This window comes from Phytophthora parasitica (assembly GCF_000247585.1).
Source record: "Phytophthora parasitica INRA-310 unplaced genomic scaffold supercont2.5, whole genome shotgun sequence".
Classification (NCBI taxonomy): domain Eukaryota; phylum Oomycota; class Peronosporomycetes; order Peronosporales; family Peronosporaceae; genus Phytophthora; species Phytophthora nicotianae.
In genome coordinates this window covers 1,034,719-1,049,677 of record NW_008648991.1, presented here as the reverse complement: position 1 = coordinate 1,049,677, position 14,959 = coordinate 1,034,719, and the positions used below count along the sequence as shown (strand labels likewise).

The following is a 14,959-nucleotide window of genomic DNA, read 5'->3' as shown; positions in this document are numbered from 1 at the left end:
CCCCCCCCAATGCGCTGGTGACAAAGTGCATTATTCTTGACAGCGAGATCAAGTCAACAGCGTGGCAGCCTGGAGAAGCATAAGACATCTGAGATACAGGACTTTGAGCTTTTTACTCACACACCTCTGCTCTATTTGTCTGCTAAACCTAAGCTACAGGATACAATATTTGGTGGTCTCGGGAGGTGAGTTGGTACTGTTAAGAATGTTGTGCTATCAGTAGTTCTTGCCAACCGGCTCGTGATCTACGTCGGTGCGTCAATCCGAAAAGGAATAGATCGAACACCATACTTTTCACAGGAAGAGCTCGCGTTGGCCTCCTCGTATTAGTAAATCTTTTTTTTTTTTTTAGTATTTTTTTGGCTATCATTTGTATGGTTGCAAGTTCCAGAGGCAGCGTGAATAGTAGCGACGCCGTATTCGGCATTTTGCTTCAACAGCAAGACACTACTTGATCCAGCTCAACAGACCACCTCTTGGGGTTACAATGGCGACCAGCGAGTTCAAGCGCCTGGTGCTTAAGCAGTTCCCGGCTACGAACGAGGTGGAGACCGCCGAGAACTCGTACTGGAAGAAGTTTCATGCGCCGCAAGAGCTGCAGCAGGTTGGCCCCGTCACGCACATCGACGTCTCGCCCGTTGCGCCGCACCAAGTAGCGATCACCTCGTCCACGCGCATTCACCTATACAGCACCACGACCAACGAAATCGTTAAGACTTTCAGTCGTTTCCGCGACGTCGTGTACTCCGGCACGTTCCGCTCGGACGGCAAACTGTTGGTAGCAGGTGGAGAAGCTCCCTACGTTCAGGTGCTGGACATTAACACTCGTGCAATTCTGCGTTCTTTCAAGGGCCACACTGCCGCCATCCGCAGCACCTGCTTCTCAGCCGATAATGTGCACGTGCTGTCGTGCTCTGATGACAAGACCGCCCGGTACTGGGACCTGCCTACTGCCAAGCCGCTGTGTTTGAGTACGTGCGCTCGTCAGCTGCCAACCCGTCGTCTCACAATGCTAGTGCATGTAACCTATCAACCGAGCGGAGATGTCACTACATAACAATACTTAAATAGTGATACTTTTTTACAGTATTAAAAAACATCCGATTGTTTGTATTACTTTTGGTAATACATTCTAGTATTATTTGTTTTCTGTCCGTTGTTACTTACACATTGTTATTTCTATATATTTATTTTTTATCGCTCAAGATGAACTCACTTTTATTTAGTATCTATATATTGAGGAATATGTTTGTCAGAAATATTTTGGAGTGATCTGAATGGTTAAAATAATCTGATGTTCTTTCTCCTCATTCTCCAAGTTGCCAGCAAGCAATGAAGTCGTTGACGTGTGTGGTGATCGGAGATGAGAGCGTCTTTGGAGTGGAGATCGAGGATTGGAAGAAAGTATGGCAACTGAAGAAGATGATTGTGGAGGAGAACGACTATACATTTGCTCCAAAGGACCTCAAGCTTTATGCCGCGAAGAAGGGCGACAATTGGCTGAAGACGAGCGATCCGAGTGTCAAGCGACTGGAAGATGGCAATGTTCCTGCTCAAATCAAAGACATCATGAAGCAAAATGGTGAAATGGATGCAAGCTATCGTCTGCTTAACACAGCGTTCGGTTTCCCAAACGAAGAAGATGCTGAAGACGGTGACATCCACGTTCTGGTCGACATTCCGGAGTACGTCAAGAAAAGTCTTCGCATTCTTCGGTACAATCGTAAGTCGCAGTTACAGAAGTCATTTCGCTGTTGTTAGTGGCTGATCGCGCTGTGATAGAACAAGATGTATCACAAGACTTGCCTATGGACAGTGGATTGTCGCCTGCATCGGCTTGGGATTGGCTTGCTACATTCTTTTCTTCACCAACGAAAGCCTCACCGTCCAAAAAGGATGTCTAGCAGGCGCCGCGTTGGCAGTGTCCGCATACGCTGCGAAGGTGATGGAGAAGAGGACGGATTACTTGCGGGCGAGAATCGAAGAGCAGCAACGTCTATTAGACTATGGAACTCTGCCTCAGATAGTTTACGTAGTGCTTTCAGATAGCATCCTCACAAGAGCAGGAGTTTTGATAGAAAATGGCAGCGATTCGCCTCGTTTTGTTTGCAATTTACATTATCTGCTCCACTAACTTGCGTCAGAATCACTTGAAACTTGGACAGCAGTCAGATCTAATTGCAATACAACTTTTCTGTGAGTCTTGGTTGCTGTCGATGCCTCTACACGTTGCTATCTCGCGCGATCGTCGCTTACCTGCTGCGCTTCCTCCACGCGATCTTCTCTGAGCGTACGCTAGTGGACGGACGTAATGGATTAGGTTACATCGTCCGCTCCACTTGTGCATAAAATTGCATCTAGAGTACCCCTAGACCCCCTTAGAGACCACGTTAATGTACCATGTACTAGTAGTATAGTAAAGCCTCTCGCCTGTCGACATCTGCTCGCACGAACGCGCGATCTGCTTCATTCCCTCTGCAGAAGACAAAATGTGAGCACTGTTGGCCTCGTTTGTGAGTCACAAACGAGGCCACAGATTGAAGTCGCCTCCATCTTCACCTGACAAGCGATGCAATCCAAAAGCGAGTCCGTGATTACAGCGTCTGCGTGTGTACAAGTACGCTCGAGAGCTTTCAAAGGATGACGGCGGAAGACGAAGCAACCTGCTTGTCACGAGCCCACGGTCTCACATTCCAATCGACCGCCTAGAGAGCACTCGGCAATGACGCCCGACGGTCGGAGGGAGGTACCATTCGCGCCACTGAACCTGACGCTCGACCAGCAGCAACTCTGTCAAGATCTCACGTTCCAGCTCTTAGACCGCACGCTGCGCAGCTATGACGAGCGAGATGCCTGCAGAAACCCCCTCTCGGGCTCTCCACGACATCATGCGAACCTCGACAGCACGCGCTGGAAGCAACTGAGGACGCAGACAAACGCTTCGCTGTATTCTGAACGAACCAGCAATACATGTACTCCTCGAGATCTTCATCTTCCAGGTGACATCTGGGAAAACCCATGCGTGTTATTGGCCGTCGGGACAATCGAGAGCAATCTAAGTGAGGTCATGTTCGGGTTGGAAATTCCCGACTTCCTCGCTATGCAGGTCCGGTCCGAGACGCTCGGTAAACAGCCACTAGATGGTGCCGTGTTGGCGCAGCTCGCTGGGCCAACAGAGGCCGATCCGTTCCAGTTCATGGGGATAACGTGGATGGTGGGGGAGCAAAGTTGGCCACTCAACAAGGTAGTGCGTCCACGTGATTTCGTCATCGTGACTGCGACAGGCGTTGTTAGTCGTCCGAATGGCGAGCGCATCGGGTACGAGGTAGTCCAATCGATCGACCTGCCACAATGTCCAGCACTTCCAAAACCCATGATACGTGGTAAGCTCATGTATGGTGCTATCTACCGACAATTTGAAAAAGGTGCGGTGGACGTATACATCCAGATGTACGTGGAGCCTCAAGGTCGCCTAGTGGATAAAGTAGTGATCGCTGCGATGTGGGAATCTACGTTGGGCTTCTGGAACTCCCCGCAGCTATCGGAGACGAAAAAGCTGCAGTGGTGTATTGAAAATAAAAGCATCAAGCGGCGAGAGCAAGCTTCGGAATTGGCACAAAGCGGCAAAGTAGAGCCAAGTACCTGCGGAAATTGTTTGAAGAAGAGAAGTATGTTGTCGAGACGACGCAGTACCCACCCTGGTGACGACAATACCTGTGCACTTTGTGCGACACCATTGTGTTGGAGTTGCAGAGTAAAGAAGACATTTAAATCGCGAGGGAGACACAGCGCCAAGCTCGTGGATATGGAAATTGCCGTATGTAAAGCGTGCATATTGTTCGCGCAGAAGCAGTACCCGGCTACAATTGCCATGCACAACCAGAAGCAGCGACGAGCAGTTCTCTAACGGCTCGATCTGCTGAATGGCCGCATGACGGTCCTTCTCCACGGGCGTATGGCGATCGCGGATGTCGTAACGCACCATATCTTCGTCGTTTCCTTGCTGGCGGGCAGCTAGAAGCTCAAGTGGCTTGCGTAGGTGATTTAGCGAGTGCCGCGTGTGTTGCCCGACTGAGCCCTCGACAAGGGGGCTGTGGAAGGTATACACGGCGCCATCCAGGTTGCTGAGAAAGGCCTTATGCTGCTCCAGAATGGCTAGTACGCAGACTGGGGCTCCAGAGATGCCCTCCCCCATGGAGATCATGCGCGCTAGTCCATTGCGAGCGATACGGGCGGCGAATATGCGAGATCGGAGCATTGTTGTACACTGAACGACTAACAGAACAATATCTGATTCTGATAAATTGGGCAATCATCAGAACGTTGTTGCATAGACCCGACATAATTGGGCAGTTTCCAACCGTTGGATGGCATTCAGACGAAAAAACCCATTAAAATTATAATGGATTTTTTTCGTCTGAATGCCATCCAAGCATATTTTATTACGACCCAAAGTTTGACTTTTTTGATTTGGGCTTCGAATAACCCAAATGAACCATGCCATCCCAGCCAATCAGATCTCTCGAAAGATTTTTTCCCATTCCCCTCAAAGTTGTATGGCCGGCGCTAAATTTGTTCGTAGTAAAACTTCAGATTTCTTATCAATATTTATTGTACATGTTACAGTAGCTGAAAAGAATTCCCTAACTGAGCGAATCGCCAAATTATACGGTTTAGCTGGTGCGATGCCATCGAATCAATGGTGCACCGTTTCGACAAAGCTGATGACCCTAGGATCTTCTCGTGGCTGCGTACGTCCCGACCACGCGAAGCTAGTATGCATTGCTACACTGACGTACATGGAAAACGGATCGAACTACCGGCGTCAAAGTTCTCTGTCTTTATCTCGTACACGCAACGACTTAAAGTTCGAGCACTACAGGCACCAGCTTAACACAGCCCTTACGACCGATGGAAATGAATGAAAATGTCCAGCTGATTCTGTCATTGGAAGCCCGCTTAAATGCATTGAAAACGACATTCAAAACAAAAAAAGTTTATTGTCATTTTTCTCCAAAATCACCAAAAGTGGTGGATTTTTTTCTCTGTTGTATTCGGTAAGAAAAAAACTCAAAGAGTAGTTTTCACTGTTGCTTCTATACATTACTTTCTTACGACTTTCTTCTTTTAACTTTATTTTTCAAATTAAGAAGTGGCAGTGCTTTGTTTCGATTTTCCCTTTAAACTGGAGCCAACATAACAACGTATTGCATTCCATACACCTGGGGAATACGCCTCCTGCCTGTATCCTCGATGCTAGTTTCAAAACTGAGCGCCCTGCTTCCTTCTCGTTGATGTGTCAGACGGCCTAATAGGCCAGCACTTCTAAGTCTCGAGTAAAGGACAAAAAACGGCTAATTTCACGGTAAATGCAATTAGGATTGCACTGTTGGTAAACAACTAATGATGATGCTGGCTCTATCTGGATCGAATGGCTGGTAAGCTGCAATGATGGTGCTAATGAAAACGTACCCTGTCATGGTAGGATGGAACGCCTTAGACAGAGGGGAGAAAATGAAAATGTGCGGATCTTGCCGTTAAAAAAGGAATTTTTTAAAAGAATAAGGTGAGTATTGTACATTTTTCTTGAAGCCATAACTTACCTTATCATTTTATGAATTTGCACGGTAGATCGGAATTTAAACTCGAGCCAAACTTTTTCTTCTTACATTTTTTACATTATCAATGACCTTGGTGCTGTACATTGCCAAATGCTGTAAATATATTGCAACAATGCGACATACATGCAATACCATCCCCGTGATAATCTTGCCCAGCACAACAACGATCCCAAGTTGGAATCGTATGTATGCTTTGGGGTTCCCAACAAGGCGTTCGAAGCTTTGTCCAGGGCAAAGCTTCAAGAAATTGATTCTGCCAAAATAACAGGCATCTCTTACAGCGTAAGCCCACGTATTTTCCTTTCGTACTCGGCATTTCGCATTTCGCCTCCACGAGTCCCGACCTGACAAGCAATTTCTCATGTTCAAGCCGTCTCTAATTCTCGCCCTGACTGTTGCCGCCCTGGTGGTTTTGGCCGACGCTGCACTTGCCGCCGTGCCACTCGGTGGCGAGTGTGACATCACCGTCGCATGTGAAGAGGGAACATACTGCGACGTGCACGACGATGGAACATCTATCTGTACCGCGCTGGGCCAAATCAAGTAAGTTCAGCCAGAACAACCGGGTCAAAAAATAGTTGGCCTGTTCAGGGTTCAGGTGTGGGCAATCGACATCTACCCGAACAAGTAAAGACCTTAGTGTCTGATTCAACGTCAATAATACAACAGCAAACAACAATCCTGCAGAATTTGCTTACATTCGCAAGCCCACTTACTTCGTACTTCAAGTATAATATGTGTTAATTACGTGGAAATCTTGTTTTGATGATTTTGGTATTTTATCCAGGAAAGGATTCACCATTCCCTATATGAAACAGAAATGAAGTTAATTTTCTAAGAAATGAATGTGTGTAACTCATTTATATTTGCTTGTTTTTGAAAGATGGTTATCGGTGTCGTACAACAATGTTCCATAAAAAATATTTGTAGGTAAAAAAAACGCTTCCCAGTGTATGGTCAGGAGATCGTAATCACCTTTTCATCGCTGGGCTGTTCATTTCAATGTCGAACTTGGTGTACTCCATATACTAATGCGTTGGTTGAAACAACTTGTTTCGTTTCGCCAATCCAGATCGCCTTCACCCCAGTCATTATACTACCGTAGCGTAGTGTAGATGTGATACTTGTTGGTTCTGAACGGACGCTTGAAGCGCTAAAACTTGTAGCTACAGCAATCCCTTAACTTCCTCCATGAAGGTGTCGAACTCGTTAGACACGGAGTTGCTGTCTGTTGGTTTGGGTGGCATGGGTCGAGGAGGTGGAGGGGTGGCTCTAACTGACGGTCGAGGTGCCGGGGCTGGAGGGGCAGGAACTGGACGTCGAGGGGCTGGAATGGGCGGAGCACTGGCAACGCTGGAGCTGGGGGCTGCAGGAATTTGACGCTGCACACGAAGTGCTACGGGTACGAGCGAACGGAGCTGTGCTTGACCCTCAGCTGCACGCTCAGCAGCCTCTTCGTCCATTTCTTCGTCTTCTGTGGGTTCATCGGGTGGCGGATAGGGAGCAACGACGCTGTTATCTTCGCTCTCGTCTGTCGTCGGGTATGGGGCTATAACGTGGCCATCTTCCACATTGACTGCTGCTGTATTACCAGTCTGCATCGCTGTATCATCAGTAGCCATCATTGGATAGGGCGGAGGAGGCGGTATCATTTCGCGTGGCTGTTGCGGCGGCGGTGGAGGCGGAGGAGGTACCATTCTATCGGTAGCTCGAGCATTTGCAGGTGGTGGAGGAGGTGGCCGAGCAGGCAGCACCCCACTCGGTAATGGTGGTCTCGGAGGTACCTGGATCGTTCCCGGAGGTGGGGGTCCAGGCGGCAGCGGTGGTCGCTTTCCAGGCCGCCGCGCCATTGTGCGAGGCTGCTGCATTGGCGGAGGTGGAGGTACTATACCTCCACCATCTCTTGTGCTCGTAAATTGTCGATGCTGCGGCCGTCCCTGTCTTGGTGGGCCTCTCGGTGCAGCTCCGACGACAGTCCCCGCCGGCATATTGCGGTACACTTGCGGCTTGCCTGGTGGCGGCGCTCCAAACGGATTCAGTGTCGGATGGTAATAGATGGAGTTCTCTGGGTTCTGGTACTTTTCCTTGTTGGCTTGTGTCAACTCCGCCATACTCTGCAGCAACAATTTGAGTCAGTATTTCAGTCACTCTCCCTCGTCTCATATAATTTCTTACCTTTGGCGGTGGCGGCGGTGCATTCGCCTGTTTCTTGCGCTCTTCGTCTACCATTTCCTTCTGCTTCTTGACGACCGCCCGCAGTGTGTCCTCCAGTTCCTGCTTGCGCTTGCGTGTGGGGCCGTCCGTGGGGTTTGCAGCCACTTGGCGCTCGAGATTCTTGAGCTGCTCCCGGATCTCCACCGGATCCATGGCACTGAGCTTAGCCTGCTTATCCTTCTGTCGCTCCAGTCGGTGCTTCTTGAGCTCTTTCTTCTTCTGCTCGCGGCGGTACGCCTCCATCGGGTTCAGCGACTTGGCCATGGTGGCAACGCTACTTTGGAGCTGCTCGTTGGGCCAATTGTTGCGCAGAATAGTGACATAGTGACATGTGTCGACCATCGAGACGGAAGTGTAGCCATTTGAACGGGGTTCAACTTCATCGTCTCCATTTGCATGTTGCTACCTACCTAACTTCCGACTCGGAGCTACATTGCAGCTAAAGTGCGCGATGATGTCACCATTTGGACGAATGCTGAGCCGTTTATTAACAAAGAGATACGAAGAGACTGCTTCAAGATGATCGCAAAAGCTCACTTGGACACGAAAATAATGTAAATATCGGAGCTGAGTGTGCGGCGTTTTGCTGTGCATTCGTATGTCCTCTCCATATTATTTTTCAGCACAGCAACAGCGAGATTGGGATTTGAGATGATCGCACCGAAAGGCAACTTTACCTTGAAGTTTTTTTTTTCTTTGATCCTCACGGATGGCATACAAAATGCGTGTCAGCAGGTTTTCGCACGCCGGTTCCACGTCGGGTTCATCACTTTCCTATCCGAAAAGGTACTTGCAAAAGGATACACTTGTGGCAAAGCCATGCTTCCTCGCGCACTGCGACTCCGCATTCCTCCCACTAACACCCGCTCTGTGCAGCTCCTACTGACAGCCAACATGTCGTCCACTTCGGAGCGTTTCGAACGCAGCGTGGCTCTTGGCAAGACGCTGCCCCCGCTGTCGGACAACGCAGCCAAACTCGAGATGTATGCGCTCTTCAAACAGGCCAATCTGGGCAAGAACACGACCTCAAAGCCGGGCATGCTGGACTTTGTGGGTCGAGCCAAATGGGACGCATGGACGAAGCTAGGCGACATGACCCAGGACGACGCGAAGCTGAAATATATCGCCATTATTGACGAACTGGCGGCCAAGAGTGGCGCAAAGGGAGAAGAAGAACAGGCTGCAGCGGCAGCTACGGCTTCTGCTGGGTCTGAAGATCTTCTTGTCGAGATTTCGTACGTTTTCGACCAGATTTATTGGCTTGTAGACTAGGTTTTTTTTTTAGTTGTTATTGCTGTTGTAATGATAGGGACGCAGGGCTGTTGACAATCCAGTTGAACCGCCCCAAGAAGTTCAACGCCATCGACATTGGCATGTACGAGGTTTTAACCAAAGCGCTGGAGAGCTCCAAGACGCAAGATAAAGTCAAGGCTGTGCTACTCAAGAGCACAGGCGAGTACTTCTCCAGCGGTAATGACCTGAGCATGTTCACGTCCAACCCAGACGGACTGTCGCTAGAAGCGATGGCAGATAAGGGCGCTGTGCTGCTGGAGAACATAGTCGACACCTTCATCACGTACCCGAAGCCGATCGTCGCAGCCGTTCAGGGGCCAGCGGTGGGCATCGCGACCACCATCTTGGGACTCTGCGACTTGGTGTATGTCAAGGAGACAGCGACGTTCCACACGCCGTTCACGTCGCTGGGTCAATCGCCTGAAGCGTGTTCGTCGCTATTGTTCCCGCGTATAATGGGACCTGCTCGTGCCAACGCCATGCTGCTGCTCGGTGAGAAATTGAGTGCCAAGGACGCTGTGGATACCGGTTTGGCTACTGCAATGTTCGGCGCCGCTGACTTTGACACCCAAGTACAGGCGAAGGTGGACTTACTGCTGTCTCGCTATCCGCAATCCATGCAGCGCTCCAAGGCGCTGATCCGCTCAGCTGCGGCCGTGAAGGAACTGCAGGAAATTAACCACCTTGAGTGCCAAACCCTCAAGGAATTGTGGCTTGGGCCTGAGTGCATGGATGCTATCCTAAAGTTCCAGTCTCGCAAGCAATAGGCAGGTGTGCGAAGGGAAGGCTTAAAAAATAAAGTTAACCCAGAGATTGTTTCCCGATTATTTGACATTATTTTTTTTAAACTTTATTCCGCGATCCTGATGTGAGCAAGGTAAACCCTTTTACAAAGCTTTTGAAGGCAAGCAACGGGCTAGTTGATGGCGGACAATGCGTTTGTGTGGGATGAAGATGTGGAGAAGCAAGCTACGACGGGGATCACAATGCCAATTGCACTCGCTCAAGTCGCGTTAACAGCGTCTGGAGCACCATTTGAACGACACAAGACAGACACAGAGAAGGAGAATCGAGCTACAAGCAAGGAAGCGAATGGTGCCGTGCACTCCTGTTCCGCTAGGAAACTTGCTTGATAGGCAAACTTGTGTCTCGAAAAAAAAGGAAAGTGCTCCGAACATGGAGACGGTTGGGACAAAGGAAAGTGCTCAAACGAAGGGTGTGTGAAGAGAGCTCGATTGAGTGGCAAATGGGTGGAGTTAAGAGATGTTTTCATCCGGATTGCACGAACCTGGCAAAGTCTATGCCATGTACACGGAGGAAAACGTCAATGTACGCAAGAGGATTGTACTAACTTCCCCTACGCCAAAGGACGGTGTTTCGCCCATGGTGGGGGCTACCAATGCTCACACGACGGGTGTGTGAAGAGAGTTCAAGTGAATGGCAAATGTGCAGCACACGGTGGGTTTAGAACCTGCGAGTTTCCAGGTAGCAGCTACCGAGTCGTGTCTAAAGGAAAGTGTTTTGCACATGGTGGAGGGGGCACAATGCACCGAGGAGGGATGTGTGCGGAGAGCCCAAGCGAAAGGCAAGTGTACTGCACACGGTAAAGTCAAGTTGTGTTCTCACGCAAGCTGCACTAAGCGGTCGAAGTCAAGGGGAAGTCCTATCGACATGGTGTTAGGTCACCACACACAAAACTGGAAGGTGACACAAGGGCATGAATCCAATACTGCCACTTGCATTGGGCTCTTCCACTCCGTTCGAGTCGCTCAACGCGATAGCATTGGTACGCCCTCCACGTCTCCTCGTTGGTAGTTCGACGAAGTAGTAACCTCCGGTGTCAAGCACAATACTATCAGACACGCCACAGTCGTCAACTAAGCTATTTATCTCACGCATATTACTTCTCTCATTTAGGTTATACAGATCCAGTCGATGATGACCGTCATGCATTTCATCCTCGCATGTACAACGTAGTAATGTACATTGTCACCCTCGTCAAAATCCCTGGTCTTTCAAAGTAGATTCTGTGAAGAAAACGCCGTGACCGAGCGCTTTTCAATATCGCGTGCTATGGGAATCGTCGCCGCGCGTTGGAGACCGGGTGTGTTCAAATCCAAAGTATGTCAAACAAACGAAAGGCAAATGCTTGAGGCACTGCGAAATTGCTCACGTGCCATCAATGGCGTGTTGTCGATCGCTAGTCATTTGCGCTGTGGTCGGTGTACCCACACCCGCTTGAATTGTCGTTATCGTCCATGCACGAAACAACAGGGGGCTTAGTTGCAGCGGTGGCAACACCGAATTCATAGCTGCATGCTTGGTGCTCAAATCCCCACTCAATATTTTGCTCCCACATGCAAGTTATTGTCAATGTTTCTATCATGCAAACGTGTCTCCATTAAAACCAAGACGACAAGCGCTTGGGTGGCGGGTTTTCAGTCCTGGAACGCGTCTCACTTGGTTTCTTCTGTTTCTCTTCTTGTTTTCCTTCCTTTGGCACATCCACAATAGGAGCTGGTGGCGGTGACTGCGCTCCGGGATGGACGTGGCCCGGGACTTTGTACTTGCACAACGCGCATTCAACAACTGGGGCTGGTGGTGGAGGTTGCGCTTCAGGATGAACGTGGCCCGAGACTTTGTACTTACACAACACGCACTCAACAACGACGATAGTTTCGGAGACAACCACTTCTTCACTTGTTTTCTGCAGTGCAGCAGGAATGTCCGTTGTGCTGGTACTACTTTCTTCTGGTTCCTCCGTGAGTGAAGCCAGCATCGGCACCGCTGATCGTCGTTGCAAAGTCTTATTACGTCGCGGACGTCGAGACTGTGCACCTTCGCCTGTTGTGTCCTGAGCGGTCTCTTTACCCAGAGCAGCCGCAGCTACTCGAGCCTGCTGCACATGCTCTCGATCTCGATCGTCCATTCCCTCCTTGTCCTCGTCAATATCGTCCAGTACAGCGACCGTCACACGACGCGAAATACCGTAATTTCTTCGCTCCTTTGTCGGCTTATTGTTCTCACTATCAACCTCCATACTCGTGGTATCTTCCTTGCTTTTCTCCTTCTCGTCTTCATCATCAGCCTTATAATTTTCCGAATTACTCCGAAATCCCTGCGAGAAGAGATACCGTAGCACGCGCTTCTGTACGTTCGTCACAGGACGCAACTTTAACGTGCTCTCGAACAGCAAACCCGACGTCGTGCCATCCACACGGAACTCGCGCAGCTTCCCCTTCGTATGAACCTCACACGTCTCCACTTCCACCAGTTTCTTCTCGATAAATGGCGGTTTATGCGAACACAACCGCAGCCACTCGTGCAGCATCAAATCGTAGTCCCGTGGCTCCGCTTCGGTCGGTAAACCTGCGTCCATGTCAACGTCCTCGTCTTCTGTGGTGGATAAACTACTGATACTACTCACATCGTTCGTACTGAAGCTGCGGTGCATGCCCAAACCAGTCGAGGATGGCGTAGTTAATGGCAACGTGTGTTTCGGCCAGCCTCGCTTGGGTGGACCTGTCAATTCGAATACGAACGGTGCGTTCACGGGCTCGTAGTTGTGCGTACAGATAGATGCGTTGAAGTACGTGATGGCTCCATCTGGACTGGCACTACGGCCGTAGCCTTCGTGTACGTGACCGAAGACGTGCAGTTTGGGACGCACTCGATGCTCCACTTCTCGTAGTAGATCAGCGCAGCCTACACGCTGATAGCCGACGAGGTCTCCGTGCCCCATGGGGGGCGTGTGTGTGATGAGCACGTCTGTGTCCGTGGGAATGTGTCTCCATTTCTTGAGTAGAGCGTCGCCTCGTGGTAGATTAAAGGCCCAGTTGCAGAACTCTGGTTGCCAGGGTGTCCCGTAGAAGACGAACCCTTCGATTAGAACGGCTTGGTCCTCGAGGTACAGCGCGTTGGTGAGTAGAGCGCGCACCTCGTCTGGGTCGTACTGCTGTCTGTGGCCATATTGATGCCAGAATTTCGGGTAGAACGCGCGATCAAAAGACGACTCGTGGTTTCCCGCAATTACCAGTTTGTAGCGGTGCGGTAGGCGGCCTAGGAACTCGTTGAAGGCCACCACTTCACTACGCTCTCCCGTGTCTGTGAAGTCGCCCGCATGGACGAACACGTCGCCGTCTGGGATGTCCAGCGCGTCCTCGTGCAGCCCGTGCGTGTCCGACACGCACACCACCCGCATTGCTCGAGGATGATGATAACCGGGAAATGATCTCTCAAAATTGGTAAAATGCTAAAAACTGGCAATTATGATCTCTCATAGTAAGTACAAATTCGGAGAGATCAATATTTTTTTGCTGCAGCCAACCAAAGCTCAATTGATTGTCATGGCGGAAGAACTGTCCGAGGAGCGCAAGCTGATCCTGCAAAAGCGGCGCGAGCTGCGCAAGGCTAAGAAGGCCAAGGCCAAGCAGTTTAAACAGCAGAAGCAGCAGGCACGCCGCGAGAAGAAGGCCGAGATTGTGGCCAAAATCCGCGCCAAGCGCGAGGAGGCACAGAGCAACGGCAACAGCGGCGAGGACGGCTGCTGGCTTTGCGGCGAGACGTCGCACCGCAAACAGGACTGTCCGAACCGCGCGGCCGGTGACTTGAACAAGACGTGCTTCCAGTGCCGTCGCCGCGGTCACACGTCGCACAATTGTCCGCAGAATGGCAAGGGCGGCTTTGGTGGTCAGCACCAGCAGCAGGCCGCTGTCTGCTTCAACTGCGGCGCCGACGACCACGCACTGCGCGACTGTCCCAAACCCATGGAGAACGGCGGCACCACATATGCCACGTGCTTCGTATGCGGCCAGCAAGGCCACCTCAGCAGCAAGTGCCCACAGAACAAGATGGGCGTGTACCCCAAGGGCGGCTGCTGTAAGGTTTGCAAGAGTATCGAACACCTGGCGCGTGACTGCCCGGTCGGCAATATCTCGGCAGACGGCAGTAGCGGCGAGAAGAAGAACAAGAAGACCACGTTCGCGGACGGTGACGAGGACTACGTCGACACGGGCGATAAAACAGGAGACGCGCTCGACTCGTTCCAACTCGGTCTTGACGGGGAAGACGACAGCGACAAACAGGAAAAAGAACCCAAGAAAAGTAGCAGAGCGCACCCCAAGCGGGTCAAATTCTAGACACCTCACCTTTCATGAATAAACATGCATGGCTTCTACCGACACTCACTCGGTCTTCTTGGCGCTCTGGCTCTTAAGATCGTCCGGGTTGATGTTGTTCTTGCGCAGCAGCTCGTTGAACTCCTCGTCGTACTTGTCTGTCTCGGGGTCGGCCACCCGCGGGCCATGGTTCGGGTATTTGTCCTTGTAGCGCTTGAGCATACTGGCGTGCAGCTCGTTCCAGCTCACGTTGTCTTCGGCGTTCTCCTTGTCTTTCTTGTCACGCAGCTCCTGCTCAACTTTACGCAGGCCGTCGAACAGCTCCTTCGTCGGGTTCGGCTTCTTCTTCTTAGGTTTCTTGGAGCCCACCGGCACGAGACGGTCACCATCAGTCACAAGCTCTTCGATTTCTTCCTCGCTATCTTCTTCCTCCTCCTCCTCCTCCTCTGAGCTCTCTACAGTCAGCTCGGGAGACAATGTGGGCCGCTGCTGCTGCGCTTCTCGCTCCTGCGCCGCCGCCTCGTTGTCCAGCTGCTGGTTGAACCAGCGCGCACCCAGAAACAAAACCAACAGCGCCACGTAGTACTTAAGTACGGGCGTCAATACGTTCACAAAGTCCCACAGCGAACGCGGCGCCGGCGGCAGCTCCAGCCGGTCTACAGGCTCGTACTCGTCATATTCGTCCATCGCAGTTTTGTATTGGATACCTTACGT

The 14,959-nt window shown here is 50.8% G+C and overlaps 10 protein-coding genes across 10 annotated transcripts; 7 read left to right on the top strand and 3 right to left on the bottom strand.

Moving 5' to 3' along the window:
* Positions 1 to 487: 487 nt before the first annotated feature.
* Positions 488 to 1,057, top strand: PPTG_04637 (hypothetical protein; the record flags this gene model as incomplete). Its single annotated transcript, XM_008896894.1, has 1 exon — positions 488 to 1,057. The coding sequence occupies one exon, from the start codon at positions 488 to 490 to the stop codon at positions 1,055 to 1,057; it is 570 nt and encodes a 189-aa protein (XP_008895142.1).
* Positions 1,058 to 1,319: 262 nt separating this feature from the next.
* Positions 1,320 to 2,208, top strand: PPTG_04636 (hypothetical protein). The gene is made up of 2 exons (XM_008896893.1): positions 1,320 to 1,723; positions 1,783 to 2,208. Exons 1-2 carry the CDS (start codon positions 1,333 to 1,335, stop codon positions 1,902 to 1,904), a joined length of 513 nt encoding a protein of 170 aa, XP_008895141.1. The 5' UTR covers positions 1,320 to 1,332; the 3' UTR covers positions 1,905 to 2,208.
* A 212-nt stretch (positions 2,209 to 2,420) lies between these two features.
* On the top strand, positions 2,421 to 4,384 carry PPTG_04635 (hypothetical protein). Its single transcript, XM_008896892.1, has one exon. It carries the CDS (start codon positions 2,723 to 2,725, stop codon positions 3,905 to 3,907), a length of 1,185 nt encoding a protein of 394 aa, XP_008895140.1. The 5' UTR covers positions 2,421 to 2,722; the 3' UTR covers positions 3,908 to 4,384.
* A 1,564-nt stretch (positions 4,385 to 5,948) lies between these two features.
* PPTG_21444 (hypothetical protein) lies at positions 5,949 to 6,326 on the top strand. The gene has a single exon (XM_008897454.1). The coding sequence runs from the start codon at positions 5,983 to 5,985 to the stop codon at positions 6,166 to 6,168; it is 186 nt and encodes a 61-aa protein (XP_008895702.1). The 5' UTR covers positions 5,949 to 5,982; the 3' UTR covers positions 6,169 to 6,326.
* Positions 6,327 to 6,468: 142 nt separating this feature from the next.
* On the bottom strand, positions 6,469 to 8,144 carry PPTG_04634 (hypothetical protein). The gene is made up of 2 exons (XM_008896891.1): positions 7,797 to 8,144; positions 6,469 to 7,735 (listed from the first exon to the last, which is right to left on the bottom strand). The coding sequence occupies exons 1-2, from the start codon at positions 8,097 to 8,099 to the stop codon at positions 6,788 to 6,790; spliced, it is 1,251 nt and encodes a 416-aa protein (XP_008895139.1). The 5' UTR covers positions 8,100 to 8,144; the 3' UTR covers positions 6,469 to 6,787.
* A 470-nt stretch (positions 8,145 to 8,614) lies between these two features.
* PPTG_04633 (hypothetical protein) lies at positions 8,615 to 9,960 on the top strand. The gene is made up of 2 exons (XM_008896890.1): positions 8,615 to 9,070; positions 9,145 to 9,960. The coding sequence occupies exons 1-2, from the start codon at positions 8,655 to 8,657 to the stop codon at positions 9,893 to 9,895; spliced, it is 1,167 nt and encodes a 388-aa protein (XP_008895138.1). The 5' UTR covers positions 8,615 to 8,654; the 3' UTR covers positions 9,896 to 9,960.
* Positions 9,961 to 10,391: 431 nt separating this feature from the next.
* On the top strand, positions 10,392 to 11,152 carry PPTG_04632 (hypothetical protein; the record flags this gene model as incomplete). The annotated part of the gene is made up of 2 exons (XM_008896889.1): positions 10,392 to 10,542; positions 11,055 to 11,152. 2 exons carry the CDS (start codon positions 10,392 to 10,394, stop codon positions 11,150 to 11,152), a joined length of 249 nt encoding a protein of 82 aa, XP_008895137.1.
* On the bottom strand, positions 10,974 to 13,381 carry PPTG_04631 (hypothetical protein). Its single transcript, XM_008896888.1, has one exon. The coding sequence runs from the start codon at positions 13,327 to 13,329 to the stop codon at positions 11,530 to 11,532; it is 1,800 nt and encodes a 599-aa protein (XP_008895136.1). The 5' UTR covers positions 13,330 to 13,381; the 3' UTR covers positions 10,974 to 11,529.
* Positions 13,349 to 14,959, bottom strand: PPTG_04629 (hypothetical protein). The gene has a single exon (XM_008896886.1). The coding sequence runs from the start codon at positions 14,930 to 14,932 to the stop codon at positions 14,312 to 14,314; it is 621 nt and encodes a 206-aa protein (XP_008895134.1). The 5' UTR covers positions 14,933 to 14,959; the 3' UTR covers positions 13,349 to 14,311.
* On the top strand, positions 13,402 to 14,395 carry PPTG_04630 (hypothetical protein). Its single transcript, XM_008896887.1, has one exon. The coding sequence runs from the start codon at positions 13,475 to 13,477 to the stop codon at positions 14,264 to 14,266; it is 792 nt and encodes a 263-aa protein (XP_008895135.1). The 5' UTR covers positions 13,402 to 13,474; the 3' UTR covers positions 14,267 to 14,395.